The sequence below is a fragment of the Pyxicephalus adspersus genome, chromosome 11 (genome assembly GCF_032062135.1).
Source record: "Pyxicephalus adspersus chromosome 11, UCB_Pads_2.0, whole genome shotgun sequence".
NCBI classification, from domain to species: domain Eukaryota; kingdom Metazoa; phylum Chordata; class Amphibia; order Anura; family Pyxicephalidae; genus Pyxicephalus; species Pyxicephalus adspersus.
The window spans coordinates 23,115,756-23,126,846 of NC_092868.1; the positions used below are offsets into that span (position 1 = coordinate 23,115,756).

Consider the following 11,091-nt stretch of genomic DNA (forward strand, 5'->3'; position numbering starts at 1 on the left):
CTGGACGGAGGACGACGCTGGAATACGAAAACGACCCTGGATGAGCACAGGGGGACCAGGTAAGTAAGGATGGGAAAAATCTCGGGGTTAACCATCCTTGCAATTTTTTTGTGCCCGAACGAAGGTCGGGCTTAACGGCAAGGTGGTTAAGGAGATGCATTGAGTTTCCTGCAGCTTTTCCTGATTCATTATGTACTGATGACCACAAAGACTTTGCTTTGCAGTAAGCACAGACTGCGGTAAGGTAGGGAAACTTATGAAGACAGAGGAATTCCTATTCCTGGGTTGCAGTGGTATAAAGTTGACCCAACATACTAAATCAATGGCTAATGGACTTAAAAGGCTTGACTGCTTGACAGTTGAGGGTGTTGGTAAGGATATGCTGCCTTTGTGCAGATGCAACTTTGCAAACTTGTTGCAGACGTTTGCAATGTTCTTTGGAGAGAACCTGGAAACCCTACCAAACAAGCCATACTTCTTTTTTTTTTGTAATCCTTTTGTCATAAACTTTACCACTTATCATCTGAAACCCATAAAGTTGGAGATACAGTCTAAATACACTTGTGAAAAATCTTTTTCCCTCCAGAATAATGGATTCCAAATTGTTTTGAAATGGTCTGATCACCCTCCATAGATTTTTGGGCAGTAACAATTGCTTACCCAAGATCATTGTTTATGTCCGTTGATGAGCTATTTCCTGCTCATACACATTGCTCCCTAGATGCCTCATGTATAGCTGTTTATTCAAAATGAAGGAATGATTGTATTGTAATGTGTAAAACCATTCAAATTCTTTTGGATACAATATACCACTACCCAAGCATACCTTTCAGTCTACAGTGAGGCTGATAATGCCGAGGATCTGTTTTAAATACAGAGGCTGTTCTTGGATTTATTGTTATAAGTTCCCTACTATGTTAAATTTGGCCACTATTTAACCTGGCCTGCAATGCCGTGCCCCTCCCCCTCCTTTCCCTCCCCCTCTTCCTTTAATTCGATTCTATTTTTCTATCTCTCTCTTTTAGTTGTTTTTGTTAATAAACAATTGCCTGTGTTCAGTCATTCTGTTTTATCTGTTAATAGTAACTATGTTGATAATCTGTATGTTTTAATGTTCAAAGCTAGTATGTATGACTATTCACTGAATAAAAAATAAAATTATAAAAAAAATTTATAAAAAAAAAACATTCAAATTAAGCATCATTTTGGATCTATCATCAGACCCTTATATTTACCAATTTTACCACCACTGGTTTACAGGTTGCCTGGAGGATATTTAGAAATATTGAACTTATTGAAACTACTGCCTTCTGGGACAGTTGACAGATAATTGAGGATTGATAAATAGGTAAACAAAAGGGCACAATAAAATTAATAAAAGTGTATTTAACCTCTCTATAATGTTGAAACTGTTGACATTTTAGTACAGGTAAGGGGAAAAAAGTACATAAAAGATTTCCACACCCCCCCCTCTCCTTTACAGCAGGTTATTTTCAGCTGATCTCCAGCCTGCGCAGTGCAATAGCGGATGACTTAACCAGAAGGCAGAAAAAGAAGGACGAAGATGGTGGCGCCAGGACAAAGACGTATAGCAGGACAGCACTGGACCCAAAGACCTCTCTGACGGGATCAAGGGATCTGAGGATAATTGAGTTTTTTTTTTACTTTACTTTAGACAGAGCTGCACAGAATATTGATGATCATTGAAGCAATGAACTACCTTAGAGCTACCTTAGGAAGAGCTCAAGCTTTTCTCTACAGTAGGTTGAAGTAACTCAAAGATCATAGGAATGTTACAACTTCCTCTTTTTCCAAATACACTCTCTGTAATAGCCTTCCAATGCTCAAAAAACAAAACAAAAAATTAGATGAAAAAATGAAAAAAAAAAAGAGTCCGTTCCCTTTCTTTTTCTTCAACAGTCCTTGGTTCTTGTTACCACTTCTGTTACTAGGCTGGGTCTTACTCTACTGGTTACAAAGGCCTTTGCAGGAGGGAATTTTCCTCAGAATTGTTTCCCTGGCCTTAAGCCAAAAAGCTCTCTTATTAATGTTGATGAAAGCATTGGGTTTTGCACTCCTCTGGCTGCCCCCACTGCTGCATCCACAAGGTATGCCACACCATTAGAAACTACTGGTAAAGATTAATGGATTTCCTGTGCCTGGGTATCTGAGAACAGCAGACAGAGTCTTTTACTTACTCTAAATCTGAAACTAAACTTGTCCCTAGACTGCTTGAATCTAAGATCACTGTATCTGCTGCTTTAGTTAAAAATGGCACACAGAATTCACTGTAAAGTATAAGTTCCGGGATCAGAAAAGATAGTTCTATAGGAAAAGAGACTGGATACCATTTTATCTCACATACATTAATTATCTTATCAACTTAGAAATTTGTGAGGTGATACTCAACACAACAGGACTTGGTGAAGCCAACTTTTGGGGCCTTAACAGAATGATCCAGTGCCTTGTCAGTAGTAAATATATGCAGATTTAAGAGGACGCAAACCAGAAATAAAGCCATCATGATCCAAGGATATTGAGGGAGTTAAATATAAGTTTTACCTCTGCCAAAGATGGCATAGGATCAGATACTGTCTTCCCTGCTGGAGTTTACTTCTTTTTAGTTTTTACCCTTCAATTTCCTGGGGGTATAGATAGATCAGTGTGACCCCTAAGAGATGGATTTGTAGTGTGGCTAAGCAGGCTTAGCTTGAATTAGGTTTGTCTGCTCCCCCTTGCCTCCCACAGCATTTAAGGAACAGGCACGCTGCCACCAATGACTCAATTCAGCCAGCACTCTGTCCACAATTGTTAGAGGAATAGCAACCTATAGGTTGGTTAGCTTAGAGGTAAGCCACATGTACCATCTGATGGAACCAAATACCAACACCTAAGGACCAGACAGTAAAAACATGACAATCAAACTAAGGATGACGTTTTCTTTTTACCCTTTTCCAAGTCCACCACCATTCTCTTTTTTTTTTCTTTTTTAAATTGACAAATTTTTTTTGAAAATTTTCTGTGATCCATTGGACAACCATCACACAACCATCACCTCCAATATGTGGTCGATTTTGATTGTTAGCTCAGTCAAGCTCTGTCTGGCTTAGAATGTAAAATTCTAGGATTTTTCAGTAAAATATCTTAATCTATAATCACAGATCTTCCCATCAAGCTGACAAAAAAAAGAATAAGACAGGCAGCAAGATTTAAATATTGGCTTTTTATTGCCCTCAAGTCCGTCCCAATTTGAAATTGCATTGATATTGGCAAGAAAAAAAGATATACAAACTTTTTAACAATAAATGCAACTATCATCATAAAGAAAGAAAATAACAAAAAAGGCTAATTGTGGCTAATAAACATATTAAGGAACTTTGTGTTGACTAGAAACCTATCCATAGATTATTTGGAAGAGCAATCAGCTTAGTAAACATTGTGTTTAATGAATTTAGTATATATGCATATATGTAGCATATTGGTGGCCAAAATTAATTGACAGGAAATAAGAAGTGGGCCACAAACAAAATATATTTTGTTATAGGAAAGGTTTAGAAGTGTAAATATTACTATGATACAAAGTGTTTTGCTAATGCTGTAAAAATATAAGACATCTTTTGTTATTTTAGTATGTTTTCTACTATCTCCCTGAAAGCAATGGAAAACAGCATGTAAAGCTGCTGACAAGTAAGGATCTGTGGAGTTGGGAGGGCACACTTAGTTTATTAAGGGGGCAAGGTTTTTTTTTTTTTTTTTTTAATATGTCCTCCGAAGATACCCTGTCATTAGTTCAAGCTTTTATAAATCAAATACTTTGGTAAACAATAACACATAAATAATATAGTTTTTGTTTTAATTTTTTGCCTCTTCCTTGAACTATAATCTCTATCTGGTTTTCCTGCAGCGGTCACAAACTGTTTTACTATATAATGAATTTGTTTTGTTTTTTTTCATTTTGTAAAATACATTTGTTCATTCATACTACTGGCAGATTGCTCAGCACTGTCAGCCATTACAAATGACAGGTGTGTAGGTAGGTGTGTGGGTGTGTGTAGGTGGCAGTCTGGAAGATCTGACGTGAAATGTCTGATACCTAATATTTGGATTTGATTATACATAAACAGCTAAACAGGTAGCAAACAAACTTCAAAAAGATATAAAAAATGACAGCCTGAAAAATGCTCCCACGACAGTGTATATGTATGTTAACCCTGGCTCTTAGTAGTTAAACAGTCACAGTATGTATGTATTAATATATAGTTGTCTTTCAGTTTTTACTCTTACAATACAGCACACAAAAAACAGGGTCCTTTTCTCTCTTCTTTAAGCTGCAGCCAGACTTTGGTCATGTGGTATACCAAATTTATGAATGCGGATATTATTGTGTTTACATAGGATCAGCAAGTACCACATATCACTTATTAATCTATGGGGCTAGCCTTTTATGCTTCATAAATTTGATAACATTTCTGATAACTTAATAACAGCATTGATAAAACATTACCAAAATTGCAGAAAAGAAAGTTGCTAAACACACTGCAGTATAAATCATGTCAATGAGAAATATATAATCTAACAAGTAACAGAAATAAAATAGTGCTGATATTTATAAACTAAAAATACACAAATAAAAAATATGCAAAAAAGATTGCATTGGAATTTAGGTACATAACTAGACTTACTATATAGCAAACCATAACACGCAAAGTGCAATAAACAGAAGCAAATGAACCTCTTTCATTTACTAAACTTTAGTAAAATAAAGTTTGTTTGGTAACAATGTACTGCTACACTTTATTACACAATGCACTGCTGTACTGAATAAGCCAAGTAATATTTATATCTGTATCCACAACCCTTAAAGTGAACCTGACAGACAAAACCTGCCTCATCTGACATTGGCTCCACATAGTAAGATAACTTAAGGAATATCAGTACAGTTTCCTACTTCAAAGCCTGAAGTGCCCCAAATTCTAGGTTACAAGAGTATGTGAATATTACCCAACTTAAATATGTAAATATTACCCTTGAAAGCTTTGTAATGGGTCACTGAAGCTGCCCAGGAAAGTGAAAGATCAGAAATAAAGTTTTCAAAGGAGGGGTCTCTTAGCCAAGGAAGCTAGTCCATATTAGCATACTACTACATACTACTTGTTGGGGGGAAACCAAGAGTGGTAAATCAGGTATTTACCTAGCCATACCTACTAATTAGGAGCCACTGGCAGCTGAAGTAATTTTTCCACACTTCCTTAAAGAAAGTCTGAAAATAAGATCTTTGTTTTATACCCGTTATGAAATGTGCTCAAGTATGTCCCATAAACAGTTACAGATAGGCTTGTAAAAGTAAGGATATTACCATAATCATCATTTATAAATATTGGTCCAACAATATTCCATTTAATAGTTCCTTTATGATGGCCCTGGTGGTTATATTGCTACTTTGGATTTCACAGCTCCACTCACATGCTTTACCCATTATAAATATATTTTGCTGATTTTTTTTTTATTATAAATTTACTTTTGGTGGGCAGAATTAGTCACAATCTTTGTATATTATGTGGACTCAACTTTACCAAACTTGTATATCTTTTTTTGGTCAGGCAAGTCACTAGTATTAACAAATGTCTATAGTGATAATATTTTTAATTTCATTTAAAGGAGTGATCTACCTGAAAATAAATGTTTTTGGGTTAAACAAGTACATATTATGGATGCAGGCTTCTGAATCAACTGAGCCCTAAATATTTCTGCCAGGAATATATTAGTTTTGGTTGGAATCACCTAAGTCCAGCTTTAAGATTAGGTCTATAGAGTGATGTGGATTAATATGAATAACAGAAAGGAAAAACACAATTATGTACAAAGTAAAAAAATTTGGTATGGTCAGTCAAACACCAGTTAAGTTACAACAGCATTAAAGTATATAACAGCAAAGTATATAAAAAATTTTTTTAAAAATCACAGGAAACAATTGTTGATGCTTTAAGAGTGGCTCAAACACATTTAGCAGGTATGAGAACTAGAAAAAATATTGCATTGCATTGCTTTACACTTCACTATAATAAGCTATTAACGTACACAGAATATATAAGGCACCAGCTCACGCACAGAACTCATCCCATCTCCAGCTTCTTAAGCAAGATGCTTGTTCACATTGCATGTTTTACATCAATTATCACAAGTATGCTTGTGTAAAACATTTAACACGAGGTCTCTCTGAATTATATGAGCACATTGTTCCTTGTATACAGAAAACTTTAAAATTTTTAATTTGTGACAGATTGTTTTTCCATTTGGATTGTACTGCTAATTGAATACATGTACGATCTTGCATGTAAGGCAGTGTTAGAAGGTACTCATGCAGTTCAGGTTATTGACAATAGTCCCTATATTTGGAAGCAATTTGTTTGAATTGTTTTGCTCCTAGATGATAACTTTTAGAAATTTGAAAGGCTGGCAGGATGGGAAAAAAAAAGATTCTACTTATTTTCCAGCTTGAACAGGCTCAGAATGTCAAGCAGAGATTCTCGAATGTGCTTGCCAAATCGGTGGGAATCCTGCAAAGAAAGAATAAAGAAATTAATGCCAAACCAAAGATTTCAGAAGGTTTTAAAACTAACAGAATATTGTGCAACAAAAAGGTTAAGCAACCCCAATATTTGAGTCAGTGGTGAAGTTTGGTGTGCAGGTGACTGGTGACTTTTTAAATCTTTAGGTGACTCAAGCAGTGGGATCTTTCCAGCTTGGTTGAATGCCTACCCACATTGTCGTATACTCACAAACTCACTAAACTAAAAGGCAGAATCGAAGTTCCTCCTGAGAGCCACCACAGGTGGGCAGACCTGGGAAGTGAAAAATCAGATGCAGCCCTGCTGAAAAACTAATCTGGGAGCAGAAGTTCTTTAACTTCTAGTAGTGGTGGATAGTGTGGTGGTTTTTTACTGACACATTGTTAAACACAGCCTCTTGTGATCATCCCAAACCATCAAAAAAAGTTACACAGCTCTCCTATATAAACACTTTAAAGAGGCTGAAGTGTTTGGTGTCATGGGCACAGTACATTTAACATGATTAGGTTAAGGGAAAATATTCTGCAGACCAGGGATTACTGTCTTTATGTTTTATAGTTACTCTGCAGTCTACTCACACCCTCTAAACTTAATGGAATGAGACAACCCCCTGAATATCTAGAGTGAATTTGCACATTTCAGAATGACTGGAAAAAGTCTACCTTTCTGCCCAGAGAACTTCTGAAAATCCTGCTCTATCTTGCAATTGCAATATTTAAAGGAAAGCCTGTGAACTTGACTGGACTTTTTAAACTACCGGTAGTTACTCCTAAGTATGACTGGGAACTTCTGGAACATCCTTCATAAATGAATAATTAAAACTATAAGGGAAAGGTTCAATACACTTACTGTCTCATGACTGGAGAACTTGCAGGACAGATGAAAGTTGATCAGATTTTCACCAACTATAATGTAGGAAACCCCATATCCATCGTCAGCCACCTAAAAAAAACAGGAAAGAGGTAGAGACATTGAATGCGGGAAACACAGCTTCCTGTAACTCATTTAGTACACATAAATAGAGAAATGAAAGTAAATGATAAGTTCTGGCTAACCTGAATACAGTAAAACAGTATCCTAGAACAGCAACTGACCTTCTTTAAAATGAAAAATCCTCAACAGCGTTCCCTTAAAATGAAAAATTCCCAACAGTGTTTCCTTAAAATATAACATAATAGGTCTTGTTTTATAGGGTCACAGCTAAAATTGCCATTCTAAGCCTCCCGATAAAAAACAACCACTGCTAACATTTTAAAAAAATGTTATGCTCATTCTAGAATTTCAATACTTAGCCATAATCTAAATAATATAAAAAGACAAATGGTAATGTAATAATTTATTGCTGGAAACCAGTAACCAGAAAGTATCTTTAAATTACAGACAGGTAATTGAATGTTTAATGAAGAGGACATTTATTCAAGATGAGAACTAGTGTCATTAAGGGAACCTGTGCTTTGCCTAGCGGTAAAATAACTGTTTACTAAACAATCACGTTTCCCAGCTGCACATACTCCATTCAATCCTTGCATATTTTTTAGGCCACAAAGAGCAAAGAAGTATATAAAAGTACTTCACCCCACGTGAAGGTAAGGTAGCATCTTCAACAGTCCTAGAGAGAGTCCTACAGAGGTCTTAGCCCCGTGTAAGCTTCAAGTCAACTCTCCATGCCTGGATGCTGGGCAGGCTGGGGGTGGAATGAACCAAATTCAGCTTGGTTGGTGGCCGCTAGACGTACCTGCTATTATGACCTACATAGACCAAGCACAGATTCACTTTACAAAGTTTTGGCACCACCTTATGAAAACATCTGGCACTGCAACCTGCACCATATCCTAATCTTTACATCCCAAATGCCACGTTCACATAAATAATTTTGCCCCCAGTCTACTGCGAGTTTTACATCCTAGTGATTGAAATATATTCTGGCCTTGGCACACACCTCAATTTCCAATATCTATGGCAGCACTGAGAGGGTCTTTACAGTAAAGTCAGATACTGTACTGAAATTATGTTTAACAAATGGGTATATATAAACTTATGTTATATGTATTTAATATGTTATGGTGTATGTTATATGGTAACTATAATTCATGATTTATTTAATGCCTTGTACGGACATGGACGTATGAGGCATTAAACATATGTATATGGTTTAAAATTTTTTTGCAATGTTTGAACTACCTATTTATTGCAGGTTATAAAGGAATAGCTTGTTTTACCAGGCTGTACAGTAGCAGTTGTCTATATAAATTATTGTTTTTAGCAACCCCTTCCTGTGTGATGCTGTGCCACTGCATTGGCTATCTTACAGTTCAGAAGCTGATGTGCACACATTGCACAGGGTGTCAGTTGAGAAGCTGATGCACAAAAAAAAAAAAAAAAAGACTGGCTGTCTGACAGTTTAGGAGCTGACGTGAATGCGCCTGTGACATCATCTGACAGGCGAGGGTGGGGGTGGTTTAAAATTAATTCTTTTCCGAGACACAGCAGGGATAGCATAGATTAAATAGGTGCCCAGGTATCAAGTCCATTTTCTTCCTGTGAGTCTTTTATACCAATATCTTTGCAATTTACACCTATTTACCAAATATTTATCTATTTAATAGCGTTTACCCTCCTTGGATACCTTGTCCTACCATGTGCATTTCATGACCATTTACTAGGACATATGAGAGGTAAATTTCTATTCTACATCTGATGTTCTATTTGACGATCTATGGGGATTGTGTTTAGGTATCTATGTGTTTCCTGCAGGGGGCTACGGACATGAAATTTACACCAGAAATCAGTAACAACCCAAGTATTCCACACATACAAGGAAAACAAAACAAATATGTCCATAAATGAAGTTATGTATAATAAAAAGGAATGTCACAGGGAATAAGTATTGAACAACCTTAATTGAATTTTTATAATACTTTATAAAAAGGCCTTTTGTTGGTGAAGACCCCTTCAAGAAGCTTCCTGTATGAAGAAAATAGACGCGTGCATTGGTCGAGTATAATTTTGCCCATTCTTCCACACAAACGGCGATCAAAATTTGAAGGGTTTGGGCGCCTCCTCTATGAACTCTGATCTTGAGTTCATTCCATAGATTTACAATTGGATTTGAGTCTGGGTGATTGACTGAGCAATTCTAACAGCTTTATTTTCTTTCTCTGAAACCAATTGAGAGCAAATGGTTTAGGAGATGACATCCAAAGAGTTCAATTTTAGTCTTTTCTGACCAGACTATAGTCTCCCAATATTTCACTGGCTCCAAACGATGAGCAGCAAACTTTAAGTGAGCTACAGCATGCTTTTTCTTTAGCAGTGGAGTCTTGTGCGGTGAGCGTGCATAGAGGCCATGTTGGTTGAGTGTATTACTTATCGTTTTTCCTTCAAAATAACTGTACCTGCTAGTTTCAGGTTTTTCTGAAGCTCCCCACAAGTGATCCTTGGCTTTTGGACAACTCTTCTGGTTATTCTTTTGACTCCTTTGTCAGAACTCTTGCAAGAGCACCTGGTCGTGGGTAAAATTATGTTCTTTCCACTTCTGGATTATGGCCTCAATGCTACTCACTGGAATATTCATCAGTATGTTTTGCAACAATAAGGTTTCAAAGTTCTTGAGAGAACTCTTTTCTCTTACCCAATATGAGATGCTTCTTGTGCGATACTTTGGTAACGAGGAACCTTTTTATAGCTATCAATGAGGACTAAACCAGCCGATAATAATTTGCACTGATAGATGGCAGATTGCTTTCTAAATACTGACAGATTTCAGCAAGGTTCCTGGCTTTCCATGCGTTTTTGCACCTCCTTTTCTTCAGGATTTCACATTCCCTGTGGCATTTCATTTTCTTACAAATAACAATTTATAGACATATTTGTTTTGATTTCTTTGTATGTGTGGATTACTTGGGTTGGTACAGACATTTCATATCAATAGCCCAATTAGAATAATATTTACTGAGAAAAACTTTGATTTGTTTAATACATATTTACCCCTTTATCTATCTATCTATCTATCTACACACTGTTTTTGGAAAAAATAGTATATTCTTTGCTAAAACGTAACTAAAAAGTAATCTGCACAGTGGTAAAGTACCTTTCCACCTAAATACTATTACATAAATTTGAAGGTTAAATTGAGTAGATTGTAAGCTATTCTGGGCTGGGTCCTCTCTCCTTCCTGTGTCACTGTCTGTATCTGTAATTTGCATCCCCTATTTAATGTACAGCACTGCGTAATATGTTGGCGATATATAAATACCATTTAATAATAATAAATCTACTTTCAGCATAGTTTTTTTTTTACTATTTCCTAACCAAACATATCCCCTTCTTTGGACATATATGTATTTACCTGTGCACTGTGTCTATTGTTACCAGTTGAGGTCCTTTTTTTTTTTTTTTTAGCAACCAATAAAAACAGACAATTACAGAACTCAAACCAGTGTATACAGATGGCAAAAGCAAATAAAAGCGTGAAAAGGCATACAATTTTACAGAAATAGTCATATCCAGTAACTCGAGAGAA

The 11,091-nt window shown here is 36.2% G+C and overlaps 1 protein-coding gene across 2 annotated transcripts in view; it reads right to left on the reverse strand.

Annotated features, from left to right (window-relative positions):
* Nucleotides 1-3,204: 3,204 nt before the first annotated feature.
* Nucleotides 3,205-11,091, reverse strand: part of CPT1C (carnitine palmitoyltransferase 1C) — a 76,857-nt gene continuing 68,970 nt past the window's right edge. For both annotated transcript variants that reach the window (XM_072426212.1, XM_072426211.1), the window contains exons 18-19: nucleotides 7,419-7,511; nucleotides 3,205-6,557 (exon numbers count right to left, since the gene is read on the reverse strand). In XM_072426212.1, coding sequence (XP_072282313.1) covers nucleotides 6,480-6,557; nucleotides 7,419-7,511 — 171 coding nt within the window. In that variant the 3' untranslated portion in view covers nucleotides 3,205-6,479. The remainder of the gene's footprint in view (nucleotides 6,558-7,418; nucleotides 7,512-11,091) is intronic.